Source organism: Myotis nattereri (genome assembly GCF_964212035.1).
Source record: "Myotis nattereri genome assembly, chromosome: 3".
Lineage (NCBI taxonomy): Eukaryota > Metazoa > Chordata > Mammalia > Chiroptera > Vespertilionidae > Myotis > Myotis nattereri.
This window is the reverse complement of record NC_138077.1, coordinates 190,507,502-190,535,335: the sequence shown is the minus strand read 5'-3', so window position 1 is coordinate 190,535,335 and position 27,834 is coordinate 190,507,502. Positions and strand designations below refer to the sequence as shown.

At 45.0% G+C, this 27,834-nt stretch overlaps 1 protein-coding gene across 2 annotated transcripts in view; it reads left to right on the top strand.

Moving 5' to 3' along the window:
- Window positions 1-21,933, top strand: part of MACF1 (microtubule actin crosslinking factor 1) — a 340,411-nt gene extending 318,478 nt beyond the window's left edge. The window contains exons 89-102 of one of the 2 annotated variants that reach the window (XM_081085882.1): window positions 378-521; window positions 981-1,169; window positions 2,531-2,651; window positions 3,237-3,400; window positions 4,633-4,795; window positions 6,182-6,336; window positions 7,146-7,220; window positions 8,271-8,288; window positions 11,006-11,123; window positions 11,865-11,933; window positions 16,547-16,758; window positions 17,298-17,408; window positions 19,522-19,651; window positions 20,350-21,933. In XM_081085882.1, the coding sequence (XP_080942008.1) occupies window positions 378-521; window positions 981-1,169; window positions 2,531-2,651; window positions 3,237-3,400; window positions 4,633-4,795; window positions 6,182-6,336; window positions 7,146-7,220; window positions 8,271-8,288; window positions 11,006-11,123; window positions 11,865-11,933; window positions 16,547-16,758; window positions 17,298-17,408; window positions 19,522-19,651; window positions 20,350-20,606 (1,926 nt within the window). In that variant the 3' untranslated portion in view covers window positions 20,607-21,933. The remainder of the gene's footprint in view (window positions 1-377; window positions 522-980; window positions 1,170-2,530; window positions 2,652-3,236; window positions 3,401-4,632; window positions 4,796-6,181; window positions 6,337-7,145; window positions 7,221-8,270; window positions 8,289-11,005; window positions 11,124-11,864; window positions 11,934-16,546; window positions 16,759-17,297; window positions 17,409-19,521; window positions 19,652-20,349) is intronic. The other variant, XM_081085881.1, reaches the window with a different exon arrangement.
- The last annotated feature ends 5,901 nt before the right edge of the window (window positions 21,934-27,834 follow it).

Here is a 27,834-nt window from a genome sequence, read left to right as displayed (position 1 = left end):
TCTGTGTCCGTGAACACATGGAGGGGAAAATACACTGAATTTTTTTATTTTTTCCCCCTTCTGTTGTAAACACTGCTATCAGAGTAGGTTTTGTGTTGTTTTTTTTAAAATGATGGTGTCTTATTTATTGATTTGTTGATTTTTTTTTTTTTTTTTTTAGAGAGAGACAGGAAGGGGGAGAGAAGGGAGAGAAACATCAATTTGTTGTTCCACTTATTTATGCATTCATTGGTTGATTCTTGTATGTGCCCTGACCGAGGATCGAACCCACAACCTTGGTGTATTGGGATGATGCTCTAATCAACTGAGCTACCCGGGCAGGGCTAGAGTAGATTAGTTAGTTAGTTCATTTTTATTTTCTAATCTTTTTTGTTTAGGAATTCATGAAGAAAGTGGAAGAAAAGCGAGTGGATGTGAACACAGCGGTGGCGATGGGAGAAGTCATTCTGGCTGTCTGCCATCCTGATTGCATCACTACCATCAAACACTGGATCACCATCATCCGGGCTCGCTTTGAGGAGGTGGGTCCCTGGCTTTAGAGGAAGACTACGCCTGATAAAATGGGTTTACAGCAACAACATACAACAGAGCTCCCCCATAAGAAATTTTTTACTCACTGGGAAAATCTCAATAAGATTAAGGTAGTGTTTTAGTAATGAATGCTTTCTTGGTACTGTGCTGAAATCTGGAAGACTAGTGTTGATGCAGTGATTTGTTAGCTGGTGGCTTCCTAAAGACAGGTGTGTATTCCTCCTCCGTCCTCAGAAGTCCTGTGTTTAATCAGATGTACTAGGTTTGCTTTTAGAAGAGCTGATTTCTCATTCTAGTTAACCCAGCTCTATTACCAGAGTAAGAGCTAAGTCTCTTAACTGCTTGGGTGGTCTTTGCCCTAGATAGTCATTGTTAGGATCAGATGAAAAAGGACTTTAAAAACAAAGGGATTTGCTTGACTAAAGGAGGCAATGATTTCTCTCCCCCAGGTCCTGACGTGGGCTAAGCAGCACCAGCAGCGTCTTGAAACGGCCCTGTCAGAACTGGTGGCTAATGCTGAGCTCTTGGAAGAACTTCTGGTGTGGATCCAGTGGGCTGAGACCACCCTCATTCAGCGGGATCAGGAGCCAATCCCTCAGAACATTGACCGAGTTAAAGCCCTTATCGCTGAGCATCAGGTATCTTAACCGCATCCTGGGGTCACTGGTATTTCCTTTGCCCTATGTGTATCCTATTTAACGTATTCCTAGAGACTTAGCTTAAAGCAGCACACACTTATCTCACAGTTTCTGTGGAACAGAAGTTGGCATGAATTTGCTGGGTCCTCTTCTTAGGGTCTTATTGGGCTGAAATTAAAGTGTCAGCCAGTGCAGCAGTTCTCATTCAGGCTCATTCAAGTTGTTGGTAGAATTAATTTCCTATGGTTGTAGGACTGAGGTCTCCATTTTCTTTTTTTAAATTTTTATTGAATTTACTAGAGGCCCAGTACATGAAATTCGTGCACTGGCAGGGTCCCTAGCAGCTGCTGGCCGGGGCCTCCCTCCCTTCTCCCAGCTAGCCCCACCCCCTGGTTGAACTCCCAGAAGAATTCCCAGTTTAGGGGATAATTTGCATACTATGCTTTTATTATATAGGATTTGGGTGACATTGGTTAATAAAATTATATAGATTTCAAGTATACAATTCTATAATACATCATCTGGATATTGTATTATGTGTTCACTACCCAAAGTCAAGTTTTCCATCACCATTTATACCCCCTATACCCTCTTCTACCTCCACCCTCTTCCCTTTCCCTCTGGTAATCATCATACTGTTGTCTATGTCTATAAGTTTTGTTGTTGTTTTTGCTGCTGTTGCTTAATCCCTTCCCCTATTTCACCCCTTTCCATTTCTTGCTGACTGTCAGCCAGGAATTGCTGTCAGCTCCTAGAGGCTGTCCTCGGGTCTTAGATATACGTGTTACAAAGCAGAAAGAGTTCATCCATCCGCTGCCAGGTACCCATCCTAGTCTTCTTCGGCACCCTGAGTGGCACTCATTGCTCTGACTTCCTGGTTTTCCTCACTCACCTGTGAGCTCCTTGAAGTAAGAAGCTGTGTTTCATTTTTTCAGGCCTTCAGCACCTGAAGTGCCTGCTCAATTGTGTTTCTTGGAATGAGTGAGTCAGTGTACAAGGCATCTATCAATACGTCTGTCATGGGCTTGGCCTTTGTTAGTAAGAAGTTGTCTCACCCTAACTGGTTTAGCTTAGTGGATAGAGCGTCCGCCTGCGGACTGAAGGGTCCCAGGTTCGATTCCGGTCAAGGGCATGTACCTTGGTTGCGGGCACATCCCCAGTAGGGAGTGTGCAGGAGGCAGCTGATTGATGTTTCTCTCTCATTGATGTTTCTCTCTCATCGATGTTTCTAACTCTCTATCCCTCTCCCTTCCTCTCTGTAAAAAATTAATAAAATATATTTAAAAAAAAAAAAGTTGTCTCATGCCATCTTAGTCCAAGAAAACTCTCAACTCTTTTTTTCTGTTGTTTGTATTTAACAGACATTTATGGAAGAGATGACTCGGAAACAGCCTGACATGGACCGGGTCACCAAGACATACAAAAGGAAGAACGTAGAGCCTGCGCACGGGCCTTTCATGGAGAAAGCCCGCAGCGGCAGCAGTATGTCCCCACCTCTGTTAGGAGGCATCACCCCTGCTGTGGACAATGAGCACTCCAAATAACTGTCAAAAAAGTGTCCTTTTTATTTTCAAAAACCATTGGATTTGAACCAAAATTTTTTTTTGAAAGTCACATTTCTTAACACTGACATACAGTAACTCTACAACATTTTCTTGGATTGTTATGAAATTTCTAAATAAGTCAAACAAATTAATTTGCAGTGATTCTCCATTGTTTTGGTTATCAGTGCTAGCTGTTTATATTTGGTTCACATTGACTTAGTCGTAAACTAAATGAGCTTCACTGGCACCATTGCAGCTTTAGTTGATTTGACATTTCTTCAGTTCACTAAGGGAGGACAGAATTGATTGAAAATATGAGACAAGACCTATTGGCTTGGAGGAGAATCAGTAGTTTTGAAATTAATGTGTTTCTGTATCTGAATATGGCCAGGTGCCATGTTTCTTTTCTGTTAGTGATTGGATGTCATTATGAAGGTCTCCTAAGTCCATACATGTGACAGTGTGTCTCTTTCTGAACTGACAAATCCAGCTTTTCTAACTTTGTGGCTATTTTTCCTTCTAGGGAAGTCCTTGAGTCAGCCAGCACCTCCTCCCCTGCTGATCTTTTCACAGTCGGAAGCAAAAAACCCACGGATCAACCAGCTCTCTGCCCGCTGGCAGCAGGTGTGGCTGTTGGCGCTGGAGCGTCAGCGGAAGCTGAATGATGCGTTGGACAGACTGGAGGAGGTAAGCCCTGCCAGGCAGACCTCTGGAGGACAGTCATAGTCCTTCCAAGGCCTCCCAACTTCCCAGCAGTAGAAACAGACCTCTGTGAGTCTTCAGGCCTCCTAGGGGAAAAGACACACGTGTGAGTCAGCCACTCACAACAGAGTAGGCCAGAAAGCAAGCAACCGGCCAGTCGTGAGGGCCTATGACCTGACCCTCAGCACCTGGCTGTGCAAAATTACCTCCAGGTGTGTAGCTTACCACGAAAATAATTATTGAGAAAAGCTACACAATTATGAAATAAGAGTATTTTTATGATCTTGCTATTCTATTAGTCTTCACTAGATTATGAAAAGCAAATTTTAAAGTACCAACAACACCAGTCTAAAAAATATAATGCCACACTGTCTAGTTCCTAAAACAAACCTCTGGTATCGTCTACATTTTTTTATTTGTGCACATCAAAGCAGCTATGCCTGGAAGCGAGTATTCTGTGCTTTTTGTTGTTTTTGTAGTAGGTCAGTTGAGCTTTAAGCATATTTGGTTTTTGGCTTTTTCTTTTTCCCCTAATTCCTCCCAACTTTGGAGTTTGAAAGACTAGGGTTTGGAAAACGGCTGTACTGTTTAAAGTCATTCTACGTCAGTATCACTAACGTCCAAGTAGCTAAACATTGCCTTGCCTACCTCACGGGCCTGCTGCTGTCTGTCAGAGCAAGTTTAGCATGGAAGTCGGGTGGGCAGTTTGCCCCCTCTGGTGCCATTCAAGAAATATGCTTACATTCAGGGTTGGATTCTTAATGCTTCCAGCCAGAATCAGATGATCTCATCTCATAAAATGGTGGGAAATGTGAGCCTGCTGAGGTGGGCCTCTCGGTCATAGTTTCTTCAGAGTCTAATAAGCACTTCTCCTCTGGGATAGAGTTCATTCCCTGACCTCTAAGGTGATCCTTCGGAAGGGGGCAAAGGGAAAGCAAGGCTGGCTCCACCCTTTCGCATGCTCCTTGCCCTGTTTCTCACGGTGGTGTTCAGGCACTTTCTCCTGCTGCTCCGTTACACCACAGCCCGTGTAACAATCGTGGTTCTCCCTGAAGGAGCCAGATGGTGCCTCCACAGAAGAGGCAACACAGGTACCATTGTTGGTGCCCTCCAGGAGGCCTGCACGGCTTTACTGTGTGTCTGAAAGTTTTGGTGTGCTCTGGGCAGGTGTGAATGCCAAAATACAGGTTTTGTTAACACTCCTGACTTCTGTCTAGTTGAAGGAATTTGCCAATTTTGACTTTGACGTCTGGAGGAAAAAGTATATGCGTTGGATGAATCACAAAAAGTCACGAGTGATGGATTTCTTCCGGCGAATTGACAAGGACCAGGATGGGAAGATAACCCGTCAGGAGTTTATCGATGGCATTCTAGCATCCAGTGAGTCCAATCATAATTCCAAGCATGGTCACACCTGGATTCCCTAGTTTGTGAAGGAGACAATCGGGCTGAACTGTCCTTCTGAAATTAAGGAAGAACTATAATTGCTTACTAAGATTGGTCTGTCGTTTTCATGGCAAGAAGAGCCTCATTTTGCTGGGAATAAAAAATAGCAGGTCTGGTTTGAGTTATAGATAAGGAGCTGAGTTTTGTGAGTAATGTAGTTCTAAGCAAAATGTTTGAAAAAATACATTTTTCATTACATTAGTTTCTGACACATACATAACAGCTTACAAAGTGTGTGGTCTCCTTTATTTTAGCAAAATAAGTAATTGAGGCATAAGTAGATAAGTGATTTTCCAGGGTCACAAAGCACATCCCACAGCTGTGCTACTTTACATGGGTAGCCAGGGAGGGCCTGTCTGGGGGTAATATTTGAGCTGAGACCTAGATGATGAGAAGTCTCCAGCCAACTCAAGGTTTGCGGGAAGAGAGCGAGGCAGAGGAAGCAGCAGGTACAAAGTGGGGAGGTGGAAATGAACTTGGCACGTTCTAGGCGTGAAAAGGTTAGCATGGCTGGAGTGTAGGAGTTAAAGCTGGAAGGTAGGCAACAGCTAGTTAATGCGGGCCCTTCCAGGTCCTGGCGAAGTGGTCAGACTTCATTCTAGAAACAGTGGGACAGTGGTCAGCCACCAGAGGTTTTCTGCTGAGTGACAATATAGTCTGATTTACTTTTTAATAGATTACTCTGCTACTGAAAGCATTCACCTCCTTTGGAAAGCAATTTGTCAGTAGTCTAAGGCAATTATCTAAACCAGAGGTCCTCAAACTTTTTAAACGGGGCCAGTTCACTGTCCCTCAGACAGTTGGAGGGCCAGACTATAGTTTAAAAAAAAACTATGAACAAATTCCTATGCACACTGCACATATCTTATTTTGAAGTAAAAAAAACAAAACGGGAACAAATACAATATTTGTATTTGCATGTGGCCCGCAGGCCGTAGTTTGAGGACCCCTGATCTAAACAGAAGAAACTTCATCCTACTAATTCCAAGTTGTCACTATTCTGAAATAATTTAAATAATAATAGTGGAGTGGACAAATAAATTCTTAAGTTGGGTGGTAGGTCCATGGTGGTTATAATATTCTGTTTATACCCTTCAGTATATCTGAAATAGCGCTTTAATGCTTGAGGGGGGGAGGGGGCAGGGTAGTCTATAAGCAAAAACTTAATAGTCTATCTTCTAGGTTTCTAAAGTTGAGCGTGTATTGCTTTTCAGAAAAAAAATCAAGACATAAATGTTTTTTCTTTCAAATAGTAGTTATATACCTTCTAGCCAATCATGTAAGCCTCTTACTGTTCCAAATGTGATTAATTTTCTCCAGAGTTCCCCACTACCAAGTTGGAGATGACAGCTGTCGCTGACATTTTTGACCGAGATGGGGATGGCTACATTGATTACTATGAATTCGTAGCTGCTCTCCATCCCAATAAGGATGCCTACCGACCAACAACCGATGCAGATAAAATTGAAGACGAGGTATGGGACATAACTGTATCTTGAGTACATTTTTGGCCATAGCTTTCTGCTGTCCCAAGGTGGGTTGGGTATGGGTGCCACATCAGCCCTGGGGCTCGTCTGTTGGGAGGTGATTGTTTGGAGTTGTTTAGGGATCCGCTTGTGGGTGACGCTGAACTCTAGCTTAGACCAGAGGGCTTCTCACTCAAGTGGTCACATTGGTGTCGTGCTCTAAAGTTACAGAAAACCTTACCTGGTTCACAGATCCTGTGTTGGTTGGTCCTAGACTCTTAGTTCTAAGCATCCAACCTCAGCATCCAGGGGAGTGATCTTCAAACGCAGCATTGAAGGGGTGACATGCAAATGTTTAAAATGGCATGGACACTAAGCTTTCTGCCTAGTTAAGGACTGTGTCACATTGAAAATTCAAGAGCAAATTAATCAGTAGTACATAGACATCCTGGGATATGTTGGTCCTGGGAAGGGAGGCAGCAGGGCAGGTCGTAGGAGTGGCCTGGAACTCCCCAGGCCTGACTGCTGAGCTGCTAGGTTGAAACTCAGATCACTTCATAATTTGCTTTATTAGTTGATTTTGATGATAGCATATTAGCACATTTCTTTCTTGGTGTCTTTAGTATCCCAAGTACTAAGAACAATGTGTTTCAATTTGGAATGGAAGATAAATGTTTGTGTCAAAACCCTGAAATGCCTTAAAAATACATATTGAATAGCTTCTCTGTTTACATGTAAAAAATCTTTCTGGTTTTTTTTAAGAGGGAGTCTTACTTTACCCTTCACATTTTTCTTTTTTTGTTGTTCAAAACCAATAGGTCACAAGACAAGTGGCTCAGTGCAAATGTGCAAAAAGGTTTCAGGTGGAGCAGATTGGAGAGAATAAATACCGGGTAAGGAAGAGCAAAGCAGTTCTTTGTGGTGTTGGTTTCTCCTACTTGGCCCTTACAGACAAAAGCAACCTGACACATGGCGGACTCAACGATCCCACCTTCCCATTGCCAGTGCCTGGAGGATGAGAGCCAGTGGGACCTGAGATGTGTCTATAGATTCCAGATGTCAGGTGTCCTGGTGGGCTAAGCGTAATGCCCTTTCTAGTTCCATCTGAAAAACAGTGCTCTATCTAGCTAATAATAGCTTTCCTTGAGTTCAGTGTAGGAGACATTTCAGAGCCCTCTCTTTACTACTGACCAAAGTCTTAGGAAACAATTATCTAATGACTGACATTCACCAAGAGCTGGTCTTTGTGAGCCAAAGTGGTTCCTGGGCTCAGAGAGAGCTGGAGGGAATGTGTCAAGGCCCTAAGGGACACTCTGGCCGCTCTGGGCTGGGCTACAAACGGTCTGGATGCCCTGGGTGGTGCCAGGCTCAATAGTCTTCGCTAAAAAGCCATGCTGAGTGCGGCCACAACTGACAGTGGTCTGTGCTGTGTTTTAGCTTCTTTTAGGGCCAGGGTCTGAAACAGGGCTCCTAAAATATATTCAGCAGCTTGTCAGGAATTCTCTAAAGTCCTAAAGAAAATCTGTGATTGGCAAAGATAATTTAAGATGGCTATGTCAAATTACAGTGAGGAAAAAATAGGAAAAAATCTAGGTTCCATTAATACATTAAAAATGTCTTCAAAGTACACCTACAGCGCACTGTGCTGCTCGTAGCCAGGGATTGTTGGGTGACTCTGCCTTGGACCAACCCAGGGCATTTAGTTACTAAAACTCCAAGCAATCTTATGCTTGCTTGTTGGGTTTTGTTTCTTGGGTTTTTCAGTTACCTATGAGAGAAATGAATTAATAAGAGCAACATAGGTCTGTAAGAATGGTTAGTATATGTCACTGTGCTTGAAGACTGGTAACATGATTATGATTTTTATTCCTTAGTGTTAATTTGATAAAATGTTCTCTTTTTTTTCTTCCATTTCCTTCGTCCTTTACTTTTACTGTCTGTAGTTCTTCCTCGGCAACCAGGTACAGTTTGCCTTGCGACGTTCTCCTTGGTGGAAATGGTCTGTGTAGCTAATGCTGCCTGTTCTTTGCTGTGGGGAGAGGACGTAATCTGAAGCATGCTGGGGTCACGACTGGTTGTCTTACCAAGTGGAGACACTGCTACAGGGCTAGTTGTAGAGCTGTCTTAGCAAAAGGTGATAAGTCTATATTTTTAAAAAAGGAGATGAAATTTTCCATTTAAAATTGGATTGGCTGAGGATGATGATATTATCCTGGGCTGAGTTAAAAGTAGTATAGTTCAGGGAAATTGAAGCTGTGGTATCATCAGTAAGTTTTTCTAAAATCCTGGTCTTGTATGTTGGAAGTCAGAATACCAGACAACACAATTCTGACTTATACCAAAGTCTTCTGACAGTAAACACAACTTTTGTAATGCACACTAAGTCAAAAAGTCTTGGGGTATTTAAATAATGTGTCTTTAAATACCTTATGAGTAATTATAGTTACTTGCATTTATGTTGTATTTTATCAGTATAAGGTACCTGACAAGTGTAGTGTGGACATCATAATTGGCCATACCTAAAGTTTGTCAATATGGCCAGCCAGCCAAAATCTAATGGAATCAAATTAGACCTGCATAAACGATTGAATACTTTCTTACTCCACTTGGTAACTCTAACCTTTTAGATCTTTTTGAGGGCTCTGGGGTCCTGTATCTTCAAATGGAAGGAAGTTGCATGGGTAAAATCTGTCTTATGATATGAAATCAGAAAACACTAAGAGTTCATTTGAAGCCCTCAATCAGTGTTAAATCCCAGGCACTGCAGTAATTACTAACTACAGTAACCTTTTGGGCCAGTGAGAACAGGGAACAAATAAAGACAAGAACAGCGAAACTTGCTCTGAATGAATCATTCCATAAGGGTGCCAAGTCATACCTAAAGGATATGCTGTTAGCTGATGGCCGCATGGAGGTGCCAGGGGCCCCTGAAGACTGAGGTCCTCCTCTACTGCTCCACTGACCACATGGGGTCAGATGCGTTCGTTCCAGTGTTGGGAACAGGATTCTGAAGCTGATTTTAAACCCAAGGCCTGAGGAGTTACATGCCAACAGTCACGTCATAGCCACTGCAAGAGCCCGTGTCACTGTAAGGGATTTTCCATTTAAGAGAAGGAAACAGAAGTTACTGTTGCCCCTACGGCTGTTCTGAGGCCTTTGCCTCACCGACACCCAGCTCTGCCAGGTTTGCACGCGTCCTCATTTTTAGAGCTGCCATAACCCCTTCCACCACTTGTTACCCAGCCTTCAACTTCCCCAGAGACTTTGGCTACTGGCTTGGGTCCAGCCTCCTTTTCCCCACAGCTTAGCAGAAGCAAGTTAGAGTCTTCCAGTGTCTGAGGGAGGCTCCTGCAGAGGCCAAAGGGGCAGCTTCCTTCCCGGGACAGGACGTTTATTCCCTCCCTCACGCCTCTGGGTCCCACTTCACGGCTCTTCACCCTCCACCATGCTGTCGCTGGGTCACTCTGCATAAAAACTTCACAGCTGTATGGAATGATGTAGAACAATTTTGTTTTCAAAGTAAGGGGCTGGGGAGTGGAATAATACATTTTTTAGTCACCTTGCCTATATAAACTGATCTTGCGTCAATGCAATATAATGCAGAGAATTGTCACAAGTACTAATTTTGAGGGAGGCTGGTCATGTGTCCTTCCTTCGCAAACATTCTTTTGGGCATTTTTGGTTTTTGTGCCTGATTTCAAAGTTATAGTTCTCCCTTATAACTTTGAAAATCCTAATTAAGTGATTAAATATTCCCTTCTCTTCCCCTCCCCCCACCCCCATTTTCCTTGAATTAAATAATTTTAGGAATGCTATTTCTCCAACCATTTGATTTTTGTTTTGGGATCTCAGCATGATTCTCTTTTGTTGACTCTTAGTTTATTTTGGGAAGAGGATAATTTATGCAATGGGAAACTTCAAAATGTTAACCCCCTCTGAGAAGCAGGAATGTTAGGCAAGAAAAAATATATCAAAAAGTCCTGCTTGTCTTAACATCCCAAAATGATTGTTGAATACAGTTGAATATATAATCCACATGGTAAATTATATAACACGGTAAATTAAAAATTCGATTTCTTCAACTAAATTTTAGTATAAATACTGTTTAATCATTTGTTCAGCTGAAGAAACTTTTCTGCTGGTAACATCACAATTAGAGAGTACTTTGGGTTTATTTCTGAAAATCTGATATGGAAAATCAAATTTCCGTCTAAGCTTGTAATGATGATGCTTCGCAAGGGTTTCCCGGAGGCTTGAAATACTTGCCATTCTCCATTTAACTTGAGCACACTGTATTCAGAAGTTGGCGTCCACCTTCCAGCCACCTATCCTTTTCTGAAAACAAACTAGCATAATAAAGAATTTCCTTGTTGGGCTTTAATTTGGGCAGAATGTTTAAAAGAATCCAAGTGAGCTAATGTTTTGTATATCCTTCTCCCTCCCCCTTTGGTCAGGGGTATGGCCATCATAAGTTAATTTTATTCCAGTATACTGGTCATTAGCTTTATATTTGTTTTTCCATATTTTAAATTCTTTTTTGAAAAATGCAAAATAATGAGAGGTCAAATTCTCCCCAAACTGTCAGATTGTCATTGCGTCTGAATACAGTCTGCTTTGCAAAGGCCTCCTGGCCTGCGCCGAGGCACGCGCACTCATTGACTTCCCCTTGGTCCTGCAGTTCGGGGACTCCCAGCAGCTGCGGCTGGTCCGCATCCTGCGCAGCACAGTGATGGTTCGCGTTGGTGGAGGATGGATGGCCCTGGATGAATTTCTAGTGAAAAATGACCCCTGCCGAGGTAAGAAACCGTCCTGAGATGAATTACACGTTGGGTATGCCCTCACCACTGAGCTTCTGTGCCTACACAAACTGCTGGGGGGCTTTTTGTTTAGTTAGTTGTTGAGCTGCCCAGATGTCACCTTACTAGCACAGATCAGAACTTGGAGGCGGCAGAGTAGACCAGGGAGAGAGCAGGAGAGGTTGGTGCTGCTGGGGAGACAGTAATGAGAATTGGAAATGTGTTGGTGTCCATGAATGCTTGGTTTGCGGTGGTAAATAAACACTCGGCTAGAAAGGAGCCTTTAAGGTTCCCTATTGGTGCTCCAGATCCCTTTGCCTGAAACAGGGGAGGGTATTGGGCCCCTCCCATGCAGGAAGGACTGCGGAGCCCCCTTGACCAGGAGGCAGGATAAAGAACACCTAGCCGTGAGCCTCATCACTTCTAAGACGGATGGTCACCTAAACAAGACCACGGGTGTCTGTCTGCTAAACATGAAAAGGCTGGTGTGCCCGCCCAAAGGCCAAAGGAAACGTAAACATGGTACTGATTGATGCACCTGCAGCCAGAGGCGTGTGAGGGCTGCACAGGGAAAGCGATCAGGTTCCAGCTGCTAAGTCCTCGTCAGCTGCGCCCTTCCTTTCCCTGCCAGCCGAGCTGCATGTGGGTATACAGGAGGCTCCCAACTGTCTGCCAGTTTGTCTTTCTTGACCCAGTTTCTGCATTTCCTGCTCTGTCTGTGTTTATATTTTTTTATTCTAGTTCACCATCCTGGGAGTAAAATAAAGCGCTCTGATTCCAGCTCTTCGATTTCCAGTCAGTCTCCCATAGGTTGGCTTTTAAGCTTTGTCCCTCTCACCCACACCCCAGCCTGTTGAGAATGGCTTTGCTTCTTAAACTGTAGCACCTCTTGGCTCTGTGGTAACTGCTGCCTTTAAGAATGCTTTGAACTAGCCAAACCATAGCTTTTCTAACTATTATAAGTTAGCAGAGCATAAAATACTCCTGTTAAAACAGAACCCATAGAATTTGTTCTGAGTTTCTGTTTATTTAACAAATACCCATATAGCTTTATACGCAACCCACTATTATAAGCACTTGACAAATAACAACACTTATACCTCTGTGAGTGTAGGTACTATTGTTCTCTCCATTTTACAGAACAGAAAATTGGGGCATAGAAAAGTTAAGTAACTTGCCTGAGGACAGACAGCTCATAAATAAAAGACAGGATTCAAGCCCCGGACAGTCTGGCTCTAGAGTATATGCTCTTGGTCTCCAAGACCAGCATGCCCACCATCCCTTGTATGTGTATTACTGGTTCAGCCGGAATAATTAAATTACTTAGGCTTATTTATAGACCTAGCAGAAATGCCTACAGTACAGTTATATGACTTTTTTGGAAGTGAGCTATAGTCATATTCTGAAGCATTTAGAGCTAAAGGGTACAATTCTCACATAGTTCTTACTTTAACTCATTCTGCATTTATTCCAATAAATGAGAGTAATAATTTTCATTAGGAGTTTCTTTTTTTAGAAAATAGTTAATTTTGAAAACATCTATTCTGGTCAAAACTGGAAAGGGTGTAATCAGTTTTAGAATTTAATTATATTGCAAACCAATTTCCTTGATAGAAAAGTCCTCTTTCGTTGTTTTAAGTGAGAAGCAATATGTTTCATTTTAATCCTAACAGTAAAACAGCATTGTTCCTTTCTAAATCTATTACTAAGGTTTTATTTTTCGTGTCATGTATGTTTGGACTAAACAAACAGAAGGGATACTGCATGCAACATTTTGGGATCTTTGGTTGCCTGTATGCTGCCTGCTCTACTTGCTCTCTCGATGGTAACATGGTGCTGCTGGCCAAAAAGAGCCCTGCCTGCTTTGTCCTCTTACTAGTTAAAAGTTGGAACCCAGGGAACTTGGGGAGGACCATCTAATAGCTATTTTCTGTGGAACAGAGTAGCCTTTTTCAGCATCCCTTGGAGCACACAAGGTAAGGCTTTCCTCTGTCTCTCCAGGAGTCCTAGAGCTCAGCAGTCATCTCAGTCGCATTGGTTGCGGAGTCAAGAACTCCCCTGCAGTCATAGGTGTCATGACTGTACCAGTGATGGACAGGATGATCTACTTCTACTCGTGTAAAAATTGTGCTAGGAGGTGAACACTTAAGGGGTGGGTGAAGGTTAATAAGTTGGAAGGTAATAACTTGGAAAAGCATGAGCACTGCAAAAAAGAAACTGTCTAGGATCCTAGAAAGATTGCTATGGCTTCTAGAAACTTCTGCGGTAGATTTTGTATTCATTTGTGTCACATATCGTTGGCTCTCTGGACAATAGGGACTTATACTGAGGACAGTATAAAATTCATGACAGGTTTATAATACCAGTGTGCATGATCCTTTTACACACAGTTTAAAAATATAAAAGAGCCCTAGCCAGTTTGGCTCAGTGGATAGAGCATCAGCCCTCGGACTGAAGGATTCCGGGTTCAATTCCAGTCAAGGGCACGCACCTTGGTTGCAGGTTCCCCGGCCCTGGTAGGGGTGTGCAGGAGGCAACCAATCGGTGTCTCTCTCTCACATTGATGTTTCTCTCTGTCTTTCCCTCTCCCTTCCACTCTCTAAAAATCAATGGAAAAATATCCTCCGATGAGGATTAACAAATAAATAAATAATAAAAAGACAAAAGACATCTCAGACAGCACATTGCTTTAGCCAAATTTAAAAAGTGAAAATACTCAACAAGGTAGGTTCCTGGCACTGCCAGAATGGGAGATTTCATTTTCTGAATTCAGTCATGCCAAAAGTTATCATGATGTTTTAGATGAAAATTAAAAAACAGTGTCTGGGGGAAAAAAAAAAAAAAGCAGTGTCTGGCCCTGGCTGGCATGGCTCAATGGTTAGAGCATCAACTTGCCCACCAGAGAGTCTCAGTTCGATTCCCAGTCAAGGGCATCTACCTGGGTTGCAGGTCCAATCCCCACCCCTGGTCAGGTTGGGAACAGGAGGCCACCAGTCATCGTGCCTCTCTCACATCAATGTTTCTCTCTCCCTGCCCCCCACTCTTCCTTAAAAAATCAATGGAAGAAAATATACTCATGTGAGGATTTAAAAAATAAAAGTGTCTGCCTAATTAACCAGTAGACCTTTACCAATTTTTGAGCATTAGACAAAGTAGTTCCCCCAAATTTTAGTAAAAATCTAGAACTTTATTTATGAAGATTTAAATGGTATAATTTGGCTTAAAACTTTTAATTGCAGTAAAATACACACATAAAGTTTATCATCCTAACCGTTTGAACTGACAAGTTCAGTGGCATTAAGTACATTCACCCTCTTGCTACCATTACCCATCCAGGAAACTTTGGTCAAACTAAAACTCTATTCATTAAACCAACAGCTTAGAACTGAATTTTAACTAGCAGGCCTGCTCCAGCCGGCGTAGGTGGCCAGGATAAGTCCCTTAGGAAATGATGGCCTTTTTGGTGGTTGAAAACTGAACTTGAAATGGCTGCCTTCACAGTCTAGTCCCCAAGATGTGATCTTAAAAAAAAAAAAAAAAAAAGTCTTCAAATCATGGTCAAATGCATATTTCTTCACTGCAGAACTTTCCAGAGCTTACAGAATGGTGATTGCATTCAGGCTGGGGGGTCGGGGGTCACATACAGCATTTACTAAACTCCCTTTTGTAGGAAACTTTTCAGAAACCTCGGTTTGGGAGATTCTGCTATAAGGAATGATGCCATGGAAGATATTGAGCTGTTTACAGATAGGAAATTTTTATTGGGAAATACATTCTGGGGAATGAGGAGGGAGAGGTGGGGAATAAGATGAGCACCAAGGAGGCAGTTGGAAGCCTGTCACGGCCCTCCCGGGTGGAGAAGATGCTCCGGGAACCACGTGGTGTAGGAGGGCGTGGGAAGGCTCAGGATTTAGAAGCATTCGATGTAGAGTCAGCAGACAAACTGCCACCAGACAAACTGCAGCGGCTCCAGGTTTCTGGCTCTGGTCGTGTCTAACCAGCGACTGGCTGTAACGTCTAACCTCCAGGCTCTGTGCGGGGATGTATTTGGCCGTCAGGCACGACTTCTAATGGCACTGAGGTCTCAGGTGGATGCGCTCATCGCCATGAAAGTCTAAGAGGGAGGACAGGACAGTGGACAGAGCCCAAGGGCTGTCAGCGCCGAAGAAGTGGGCAGGAGGGGGAAGGAAGAGAAGGTGCGAGCGGTGTCTGGGAGCCAAGGGAGGGAGGGTTTCAAGGAGAGAGCCATCAGCAAGGCCCCACGTGCACATTACAGCAGAGAGCCGCATTGCCTGCATGTTGGCAGGGTTTTACTTGCACTCATACATGTGTGTGCTCGTTTCCTCCCTCGTACAGAGAGCATTGTAAACTGAATATGCTCATACTATATTTTGGAACATGTACATTGGTCTAAAATTTTGGAGATGAGTTGAGTGGACACAATCACTTGTAATCTAAACTTGTAGTTTCTAGCCACAGTAAGAACCCTCATACAGGAAGGAACCACAAATGTTCTGTTTGTAATAGTTCCCGTTCCCCTGGCTTTTCCACTTGCTACATCTGTCTAGTAGCAAGCAGTTTAGGTGGATGAGGAGGTGGAGGTTATTGCAGGGTAACACCTCTCAGTGAGAAGTAATTGAACATACTCCGGGGGAACTGTTTCTTTAGACTTAGTAGTATCTCCCATTCAGCATTCGTGTTGGTGTCTTCTGACTGAATCTGGCTCACAGCTCAAAGCCATGCACAGCACCTGTGCCCTCAGTGCCGTTTCCAGACTTCCCACCTTGACATCCCTCTCCCGCTCACAGACGTCCTTCAGCTTCTTACCACTTTTTGTTTTTGACTTAACGGTTCCTGACTGGCAGGTCTTGTGCATGGTTTGATCTCTCTCTTCCCTCACATGTTTACTTCTTAATGATTCTGTCCTCATCTTTCTACCATCCGAGTTCCTGGACCCCTTTTTTTAGGATGGTTACCAACTGAATTCAATAGAAGAGAGATCTGTTTTTCTTCACTATTTCGTTACCGTGTATCTTGCAAAAGCTGAGCAAAAAGTACACATGTCCTGTGAGAGAGAAAAGAGGGTTTGGTTTCACCTCCAAGGCTGGAGCTGCTGCGCCTGCTCTCCCTCGCCCAGGGGACAGTGGCCAGGCCCGCTGTGACAGCAGAATGTAATGGCACTCTGTATGCAAAGGTGTTTTTATTGTAGCAAACCAGGGGGCTTCTTGGGTAATGACTGCTGTGGGTAAGGATCATGACAAGGCTGATAGCTCATGAATTTATCTCTATTTTAGAAGGATCTAAACATGGTACTAAATCCATAACTTATAGAACTTACCATGGGGTCAGGCAGCTATATGACCAAAGACATATTTTTTAAGCTTAACTGACACTGTGTCTGTGTGTGTTTATTCCCATTTTAGCACGAGGCAGAACTAACATTGAACTTAGAGAGAAATTCATCCTACCTGAGGGAGCATCCCAGGGGATGACCCCTTTCCGGTCTCGGGGTCGAAGGTCCAAACCATCTTCCCGAGCAGCTTCTCCTACCCGCTCCAGCTCCAGCGCCAGTCAGAGCAACCACAGCTGTACATCCATGCCGTCTTCCCCGGCCACCCCAGCCAGTGGTACCAAGGTATGTGCTCACCACCACCATGGCCTTCCCAGCCCCAACTGTGCAGATATTCACTGTTCAGTGTAGCCTCTGAAAGGCTCCCGTGAGGAGGAGAACATGAAATCGTATGGACCAAGTTCCCCTAGACCAGGCTGACCAGGCCTAGTGGTGCAAAAATACAGGGCCTGCAACAAAGATGACAACAAAGGCACATTTATTAAAATATGTGCTAAGGGCATTAGGTCAGAAGCATTTTTTTCAACATGATCTCAGTGTGAAGTTGAGTGCAGCCAGTTACTGATTTTGAAAACCCTGGCACTGTCCATGCAGCTGGGGCTAATAGATAAGTTTGTTGTTAAGACAGGTTATGTATGAAGACTGCTAGTGCCTTTCTGCCTGGTCCATCTCATCCGTTGGACTGATATGCATTTAATTTTGTTTTCTGTTTCTTTTAAAATTTGGTATCTTTTATTTATTCATTTTTTTATGTTCCCAATTTGCTCCCTTTCTGTTCCATTTTCAATGTTTCCCGTCCTTCCCTTTGGATTTCCATTTCGCAGACGCCACTTCAGTTCTCTCGCTGTTATGACAAACCCTGGTTGGTAAACAGTAAAGCTGGCACCCCAGTCAGGGACAGCCATTATCCTGACCTCCAGCTGCCCAGCCCCGAGGTAGAGTATGGCCTGCCGACTAAGGACACAGTCAAGACGGGGCCCTGGCTGAGGCCGAGAGCGCGCCCGGCTGCTCTCCTGGCGGAGCCCGTGCTCTCTCCGTCCTCTCCGTGCTTCTCTCACAGCTGATCCATCTAGTGAGATGTTTTTCAGTGTTTCTAACTCAGTCATCAACATTGGAGATAAGTAAGAGATGCCTGAAACTGGACTGTTTAACAACTTTCAGTCTCAAATAGTACTTGTTCAGGGTGATAAACATTGGTCGTGCCTAGTGATTTGTTTAGTGATATTTTATAATCAGGCCTCTTGGAGTCTCCAATTATCAGATACCCAGACGAGTTATGAACACTTGAAATTCACCTACGGTGCATGTTCAGCAGTTTCCTATCTTTGCTGAGAACAGGAGAGTGGTTGGCGTCACCATGCTGGTTTGAGGTGTGGATGCTGCCAAGCCCCCAGTATCAGCAAACGATGCTCTGAGGCTCAGAGTTTAGCTTCTGGATTTCCTGGCCTAGGCATTTGGGTTTCTGTAGCCTTGATTTGAATATACATAAACAATTAAGTGTGTTCACGTGTACTCATTAAAATACCCAAGCATTTGGAAGAGCAGTGTTTCAGAAACAAAACATAGACTAGCGGCTTGTCTGATAGCAGGACAATTTGCATTCTAGCTTCTCCGGGAAAACTTTGGGTTCTTGTGCCTCAAAAGATAGCACTGCCTTGTCATGTGACGCTCAGCCAGAGAAACCGGAAATACAAGAACCAGTGCCCGTGAATGGACTGCTGCTCTGGGATGCATCCGCTCCACGCTGGTTTAGAACATGATCTGGGGACACTTCTGCTAAAACCCCCAGGCGCAACCTGCTTGTCTTGCTTCTCTTCTTCCTTAATGGCTCCAGTTTCGTGGAAGTTTTAAAAGTTCTAAAATTTTAAATGTTTTAATTATGCACTACAAATTCTCATAGGATTCTGCTAGATCAGCCTTTTGTTTAGTCTTAAGGTTTTACCTTTCGTTTCATTTCAAGGTTTCATCTTTCCTTACCTATTGGTGTTCTGCAGCCAGGCCCCACCTGATGACTCCCAGCCCAGGGTCTCTAGGGCTTGGCCTCCCGGCAGCATGTTCACAGCGGTAGCTTCTGAAACTGGTGCTCTTCCTCCTGTGTGGGCCAGGAGGCTTTGTGCTTGAACGTTAATCACTCTCTGTCGCTTCTGCTGCAGCTTTATAAATTAAAGAAATACAAGAATCACAATGAAATGGGTTGCTTTACTCCTATTGGTATAAACATCTTAAAGGTCCTGGAAAACAATTGCCCAATTGATTTCAAGGAAAAATTAGAATAGTATGCACTGGCATGAAATGATGCTTAAAACAGTTTTAAAGTAGTCTTTCTCCAAATTAAGCCTGCTACTGTCTTTAAAAGCAAACACTCAACCCGGCCAGTGTGGCTTAGTGATTGAGTGTCAACCCATGAACCAAGAGGTCCCCTGTTTGATTCCCAGTCAGGACACATTCCTAGGTTGTAGGCTCGATCTCCAGTAGGCCTGCAGGGGGTGTGCAGGAGGCAGCTGATCAGTGATTCTTTCTCATCATTGATGTTTCTATCTCTCACTCCCTCTCCCTTCCTCTCTGAGATCAATAAAAGCATATTTTTCAGAAAGCCTGAAAGATCTTAACTGAAGTTGCTGTACCTATCTAGTGACAGAGAGTGCATATTAAATATTTGGGGCCAGAACTCATACTTCACATTTCTAACCCCAAAACATTCATACTTAGAATTGTTTGGATTTTTTTCTTTTACTTATTCACCATATTGCAATCCCTTTTAAGTGCTGTGCTTTTACTATTTGTGGATTCCCCCTCCCCCATTTCCAATAGAAATTTGTCAGTAAGTTAATAGGTATTGGAAGCATTTTGAAATTTTAAATTGGAACATGAACCTTTATTTTGGGAATCATCAAAATACATGACCCAGGACTCTTCCAAAATAAATCCTTGTTTTCCTGGACTTTTAATTTGCTTTTTCAATCAAACATAAGGAAACCTTTTAAGTTTTTAAATTGAATTTCTATCAAAGATTTCACCAAGTAAGTAAAATCTTTTTATTTTTTTAAGGTTATCCCATCATCAGGCAGCAAGTTGAAACGGCCAACACCAGCTTTCCATTCTAGTCGAACTTCCCTTGCTGGTGACACTAGCAATAGTTCTTCCCCAGCCTCCACAGGTGCCAAAACTACCCGGGCAGGTAAGTACCTGTGCACTGGGATGGAGACGGGAGGGGGCCAGGCTGGGGATTTGGAAGCAGCAGCCCCTCAGCTTCACTGCTGCCCAGGGAGCAGATCCTGAGAGTAGCACTTGGGTGTGATGCCCAGAAAGACTGACCTGCACACCTGCTGACCTGCACTTTTTCTCCTGTCACTGCAGCTGGCTCAACTTGCCTTCAGAGAGCAGACACTTCTAGTCAAGGCCAGACCCCTGTTCTTGATCAGAAATGTAAAGATGAGAGATTGTAAGAGGAAGAAAGGGCTTCTTGAAGCAGGGCCTTCTCAGAAGCCCAGTCAGTGTTGGGACGGGCAGTTTGCTAGTAATTTTTCCAACACCCCATATTTATGCTTGCTGCTGGTGAGCTGAGGTCAGAGAGAGGTCCCATATACTGTACTTGCCGTCACCTTGTCCCCATTCTTAGTCTACCCATGTGTTACCCCAGCTGGAACTCTGCTGGACACTCCGTGGGCCAGCTGAGCAGTGCTGCTGAGAAAAGCTGGTTTCTGACCCTCAGGAGGCAGGCTTCTCAAGTGAATCACAGACCCAGAGACGGCTTCAGCCTCTTTGTTAATGCGGAGACCGGGGTCTAGAAAGGCTCTGATTTGCCCAAGGCTACATGGTATTAGGTTCAGAACCTGGCATCTCTGCTAAGGCTACTGCTTTATTCTTGAATTCCAGACCCCAAAAAGTCAGCCAGTCGCCCTGGGAGCCGGGCTGGAAGTCGAGCCGGGAGTCGAGCCAGCAGCCGGAGAGGAAGCGATGCCTCTGACTTTGACCTTTTAGAGACGCAGTCTGCTTGTTCAGATACTTCAGAAAGCAGTGCGGCCGGTGGCCAGGGCAGCTCCAGGAGGGGGCTGAGCAAGCCTTCCAAAATCCCAACCATGTCCAAGAAGACCACCGCTGCCTCCCCCAGGACTCCGGGCCCCAAGCGATAACACTATCAGCACCCGAGCCTCTGTCCTCTGAATCCTGCTCCATGCATTCTTTGGGTGTATATTTATTCTGAACGGGAGAAGGTATATTGTTAAAAATGTAAAAGAATAATTGTGTTATGAAGCTGCCTTATTTTTTTTCTTTTTGTAAGTTACTATTTTCATGTGAATATTTATGTAGATAAAATTTGCCTCCTGGTAACCCTATAATGGATGGGGCCCAGAAATGAAATATTTGAGAAAAACAAATGAAAAGGTCAAGATGGGAATATGTATTTAAAAAAGAAAGAAAAAAAGCCACTAAGTAGGGTTTCTGTATGCGCAGGGTTATAAACCTGCTTTATCTTTTAGGATTATTCCTAAATGCATCTTCTTTATAAACTTGACTTGCTGTCTCAGCAAGATAAATTATATTTAAAAAGTAAGACTCCTGCAGTGTTTAAGGAACTCTTTTTTTGTAAATCCCAGACACCTCAATTAGCGAGAACTGAGGGGAGGACACTTCTAATTGCTTTTTTCATTGTTTTTAATGTGTGATTTTAGCTGAAGAGAGGGAACCTCATCTAGGTAACATTTGCACATGATACAGCAAAAGGACTCCACTGCAATACTGTCTCTGACACATAGCTGCTAGAATTCAGGGGTGAATGTAACTAACTGCTCAGAAAACTCAGAACATCGGGATTTTTAATAGTCCTGGTTTCTAACTTCCTGTCCAGCCCGGCCACCAGTAACTCCTGTGCTCACCAGGACACCCAGGCCCTTGGCAAGGGGAGATTCCTTGATGGCTTCTGAAAAATAGATTCGTTTATCTGCACTTTTTGCTATTTATTTAAATGGTCGATCAACTTCCCACAAACGGAGGAATGAATCCCACAAGCCTGTTCTGAAAATATGGACATAGAACACTAGCTCATCCTTTCAAGGAGCTCACCAGCACACTGTTAACAAGCCCCGTTGGCTTCCGTCTTTTTTGTGCGTAATAAAGTCAACTGACCAAGTGACCATGAAGAGGAGCTGTCTGGGCTCCTTCTTTAGCTGCTGTTCCTCTTCAGCTCCGACCACGTTGCTGTGTGATTATCTCAATTGGTTTTAATTGAGGCAGAAACTGAAGCTCTACCAATGAACTGTTTAAAAACAAGACACTTTTGTATTAAAATTGCTTGCCGTAACTAACATTTTATATTTCCTGATTTTCTTTTCAACCATTCCCTTATATATAACATGTTATTCTGGGATCTGATTGTGTTTTCGGTACTTGAATGCATTATTGGAATCAAAATGTCGTGATGGATAAATTATGGAGCTTATTAATAGATTTTTTCTTGTTTATTTTATCATTAATTTTATTTAACAAGGCAACAAAGAAATAATCATGCTATTAATGTAAACCTGTAGGGAATCTGCCCCACTTAAGTGATTTAAAAAATACCAATATGTAAGAAGATTTCTATGTTGGAAATCACAGAGATCCTGCCCTCGCTGCTATGGCTCAGTGGATAGAGCGTCAGCCTGTGGACTGAAGGGTCCCAGGTTCGATTCAGGTTAAGGGCATGTACCTGGGTTGCAGTCTTGATCCCAGCCCCAGTCAGGATGCATGCAGGAGGCAACCAATTGATGTGTCTCACACATCGATGTTTCCCTCTGTGTCTCTCTCCCTCCCTCCCATTCTCTCAAAATCAATGGAAAAATATCCTCGGGTGAGGATTAAAAGAAAAAAATCACAGAGATCCTGGGGTTTGAGACAATGGGGCCTGTTTCCCACAGTATACTGAAATCTCTGCTTAAATGACAGAATTTTAGAGGTGGGAGCAAAATTGGTCATCAAATCTAACTCCTTTGTTTTACATAGGAAGAAACTGGGATGAGAGAGGGTTTTGCCTGAGGTCACAGGACGAATAAATGGCCAACATGGACCATGATTCTAACCTTTGACTCGATTCAAGTCCTGCAGTTCTGTTTCCTCCAGGCCCTCGTTGGCTTTATAACTACAATAGCCAAATACTAATTGCAACATGGGAATTAGCCTAGGCCCGTGGTCGGCAAACTGCGGCTTGCAAGCCATATGTGGCTCTTTGGCCCGTTGAGTGTGGCTCTTCCACAAAATACCACATGCGGGCGCACATATAGTGTGATTGAAACTTCGTGGCCCGTGCGCAGAAGTCAGTATTTTGTGGAAGAGCCACACTCAACGGGCCAAAGAGCCGCATGTGGCTCGCAAGCCGCAGTTTGCCGACCACTGGCCTAGGAAATAAACAGAAAACCAGAGCGGTTCAAACTCGGACACCTGTTTACTCACTAGGCCACACTCTTGTGATTCGGGAATTTGGTCAAATGGACCGTGTTTGCCAAAGCTGCTTGAGACTAACTACCCAGAGTCAAAGGGACCTGCAGCCTGGCAGCTTCTGAAGGACGTGCTTACTCTGTTCTCCATGGAATCGAGTAAGACGCCAGGACTTCGTGTAGGATGGCATTTTCACCCAAAGTTGTGTCCCCCTCGGCCTCCTGGCTGCAGAAACATGCTGAAAACAGCTTTGTCTCCATCTGTTCAGAGTCTGGACCACGGGCACTTGTTTTTCTTCAACAAGGGCACAGGTTTTCCATACTCAGTTGCGACAAAGCTCAGCTACTGGTGGAATCTTCAGAAAGTATATTTCCATCCAGCAGACACCTGTGTGCAAGACTGTGGGGAATATAAGGATACCAGAAAAGAGGTCAAAGTAAAATTACGGTTCTGGGACAAGTGCTAAATAAGTAATGCAAGTTTGGTGTGTAGAGGATGAGTAGGAGTTCCTGGGGCCTTGAAGGACTATAGCTAACATTTATTGAGTGCTTACTGTATGCCAGTCCCTGTTTTACCTGATGACATTCTCATTTAATTCCCATCACAAGCCTACAATCGGGAGCCCCATTTATAGGCGAGAAACTGAGCCTGAGCGAGGTTAAGCAACTTGCCCAAGGTCACGGAGTTGCCCAGTGGCTGGGGAAAGCCCTTCTTTAATGCACTTTCTCCAAGAAGCCTTCCCTACCTCAGTCACCTTCCAGTTCCAGGGTTCCACTCATCGCCACCCCCAACTTCCTCTTCCCTTCCAGGCATTTGCCAGCCCTCTCTCAGAGCACAACCTTCATTCTGCCTTCAGAAAAGACTGCTCATTTATCACCCTTGTTCGAGGGGGGGGCTGCTGGTTAGCTTCATCTCTGATTCAGGGCACAGCCCAGAGCAGTCCATTGGTTTATGGGAATGTGAAGCTATTGCTTAAAGAACAAAGCTATCCCTACTCTTAATTTGAGATGAATTCTGCCATTACAAGAATCAGTGCACCCCTCCCCCGGCTGTTTGCAGTCTAGCTAGAAGCCCAGCATTGTGCAATATACAACCTAAGAATTACAGGCTGCATCCCAGTCCCCAAATGATGTGGACTCAAGCGGGGGGGGGGGGGGGGGGGGGGGGCGCCTAGGGATGCCCTGGGACATGGAGGATGACAGTGAAGGGCAGGAGCTTCAGAGACCCTGCAAGCCTGACACGGGGCCACCCTCTGACTCTGCCCCATGCCTCTGTGTGCAGTCACCAAGTCCTGTGGATTCAGCCTCCTAACCAGTGTCTCTGCCCTTCACCCCATCACCATTAGAGGATCATTGTCATCCCTCTACACCAGTGGTTCTCAACGTTGGCTGCACATTAGAATCACCTGGGAATCTTTTTAAAATCCTGATTTCTGGGCCTCATCCTCCGGAAATTCTGTTTCTTTGTTATGGGGTGGGGACCTCAGTTGATTTCAGTTAGTTCAAGCTAAAGAGGTAATGAAATCTGGAGAGGTTCTGTTAACTTTGGCCTTGTATGTGGTAGGGCCACAACATAAGTAACAAACAGAATTTCCGGGGGATGAAGCCCAGAAATCAGGATTTTAAAAAAATTCCCAGGTGATTGTAATGTGTAGCCACGGTTGAGAACCACTGCTCTACACCCATTCCCACTAATGTACTCTGGGCCTGACTCCAGTGTCCCTCCCTCCGATCCCTAGTTCCCTCTGCATCCAGGCTCTGGTCTTGCCCCAGGCACTCTCAATGGCTAATCTGCAGCTTTCTCATCCAGATTCACAAACTGGAAATTTATCTGTTTGGGTAAAAGGCAGGCAGACTAGGCATGGGCTTAAGGCTCCAGCAAATGATTGTTTAGATTTAAGATTTGTTATTTTTTAAAGTTTGAAGTGATCATGGAAAAATGTGAATTTTACTGGACATCACTTATTTTGAGGTTCAATCTTGAATCCACATCGGGGCACCATAACAGTGTGGTGCCCTCATCTGGTCTCCCCTCAAGGCCTTTTGTGGCTGAGGGTTGCCAACCCCTCCAGCCTCACCCTCAGCCTTGCCATTTGACCCCCAGGTTCTCCAGGCTCTCCTGAGCAGCACACCTGTCCCACCCAGCTCCACTGCGGTGTGGTAAGGGGAAATCCCTTGACCTTGTGTGCCTCGCTCTCCTCATGTGCTAAAAGGGGTTTAAATGTGTGAGTGTGGAAGAAGTGATGCAGGCCATACCTGGCACGTGTGAGTGCAAGTAGTTACCTGCCATTGTTATGCTGTTGTAATGTGCCCCGCGAATCACAGAAGGACGCCTCAAGAAGTCGAATTAAAGAGTCACATTGCAATCCGGGACTATGAGGGGCCATTCCCCAAATCTCATAGTGATAAGATGGTGGCAAAACCAGACTTAATATAGGCAAAGATCACAAAGGTATTGATTACATCTCAAGGTTTGGAATGAGGAATCTGGTTTGCAAAAAAGCAGTTTACAGAAGCAGAATTAAGCATGTTAATTATAGTTTTAGGTCTGGGGTCACTGAATTGACAGAAACACCTTATCTAGAGCCCTCAGGTCTTGAGACCACTGAGTTGCCAGGAACTCATTATCTAGAGCCATCGAGGTAATTTAGAGTAATTGTGCTGTCCTGGTCTTGGGACCACTGAGTCAACTGGAATGCATTATCTGTGACCACTAAAACAATTTAGGATAATTGTGCTGTCCTGTTTCCCAGGTACAGAAAAATGTGCTTTCTAAAACCAGTAAGATAACAATCAATGGGATAGTCATTCAATCGAATGGGATGATGTATACAATTCAGAAAATCAAAATAACTTTTCTATTGTTAAGCCAAACAGCAAGGTTAGAGTTAAACTACAGTTTCTACCTGAGATGGTTGCTACCATACTTCAATGCTCCTTTCTATCTCATGGCCTTAAACTATTTCCTCTTCCTGGAACACTTTCCTCCCACTGACCTTTCCTGTCGTCCCAACCAATTCCTTCCAGCCTTCTGAGCTCAGTCTAGGACAGTGGTTCTCAACCTTCTGGCCCTTTAAATACAGTTCCTCATGTTGTGACCCAACCATAAAATTATTTTCGTTGCTACTTCATAACTGTAATGTTGCTACTGTTATGAATCATAATGTAAATATCTGATACGCAGGATGGTCTTAGGCGACCCCCGTGAAAGGGTCGTTTGACCGCCAATGGGGTCGCGACCCACAGGTTGAGAACCGCTGGTCTAGGAGGTACTTGCCCTCAGCACAGCACCTTAACATAAATGAACAAGTGTACGGAGAACGCGCCTAGAGAAGAGCAGGCTGTGCATAAGGGAACTGGTATCGACATAAGGAATGTCCAAACCTGGAGAGAATTTTAATGAGTTTATTTGCATCAAACTGACAACAATTGCCAGGAAGCAAAAATTCAAGTTGAGAAAAATTTTCTGGTTCCTGGCAGTTTTGTAGCTTACTTTATACCTTAGAATCAAAGGAAACAAAAATGGGTTACATGAAATTCATTGATGGCAGATTAAGGGGTGGGAGAAAGGAACGCAGGGGAAATCTCTGGGATTGGATAAAAAGTAAAACACTTCTTTTACATTGGTGGGTACTGGATAGCTCGTAATTAACACAGGACATAGAAATGGTATTTGGGGAAGAAGAAAACAGGTATGGGTGTGACATGGGGCGAGGGGGGGGGGGAAGTTGTGGAAAAGGAAATTACTCTGACATTTCAAAGGCATGTTATTTTATGCAAAAAGACAATACACAGGCTGACTTATATAAGGAAACCACAGGAATAGCTAGGATGTGACTACAAGCCCTCGCCAACTCTTGGGAATTTTTATGTTCAGACCATCCTATATGGTTACTTTCCGTCTCCGAGTTTGAAGGCTCGCAGGCGGGCCTCCCCTGACTTTGTCAGGGTTAGTGTGTGACCCCTTTCTCTCCACACTAGTCAGTCCTGGAGTTTCCCTGAGGAGCCTCCTCTTGCAAGCCACCTGGGCCTTGACAATTAAGATGGCGCACAGGCGGTTCCCAGGCCTGCAGAGGGTCCCAGGGCTCCTTGGCAGGGCTGGAGGCGGGTGCACCAGGGTCAGTAGCAGGCACAGCGCGAGCTGGACCAGCAGGAGCCAGGAGGTGGGGGTCCCCGCAGCAGCGATAGAGCAGGCTTCCGGGAAGGAGAAGCTCTAAGCGGCGCGCCCAAAGGACTGCGGGGAGGGCGCCAGGAGGCCGGCCAGGAGCTCCAGTGGCGGGACACTCAGGCCGGTTGTGGTGGCCGAAGCAGGCGCCCACTCTGCGGGCCTGGCTGGCACTCACGGGGCCCTTCCAGACGGGACTGAGGCCTCGTTTCTGGTTCTGGGGCTGCACAGCGCACCAAGGCGGGGCTGCCGGGTCCCTCGCTGGCCAGACCCAGACCCGGGATTCCCGCCCGGGGAGGGCGCGCAAGGACACGCCCTGCGGGAGCGCAGGTTCTCGGTTTCTCCTGACCCGCCGCTACCCTGGAGCCCTCGGACAGCGGCCCCGAACCGCCCGATGGCGTGGCCAGCGGCTGCGAGGGCAGCCTGGGACGACCCTGCCGACCCCGACAGCTGAGCTGTGTTTCCCTGGTCGGACCTGCCCACCACCCACCCGGTCGCGTCTCCCGAGCGCACCGCCCACAACATCAATTACGACTCCAAGCTCTCACCGCGAAGGTGGGCTCTGGGCCTTGGCCCCGCCCCCGCCCCGCGCCCCCATTGGCCAGGCCCGGAGGGGGCGGGGCGCTGGACCTGGCAGCCGCGGGGCGCGGGGCAGAGCCCGCGGGTTGTGCTGAGCGGGGCTCGTGGGTCCGCACCTCCCCGAGCGCCTGGACTGCGCGGCCTCGTCGGCGGCCCGGCTGCAGGGCACGGCGGCGGCAGACACATTAGCCGGCGGCCCGCAGT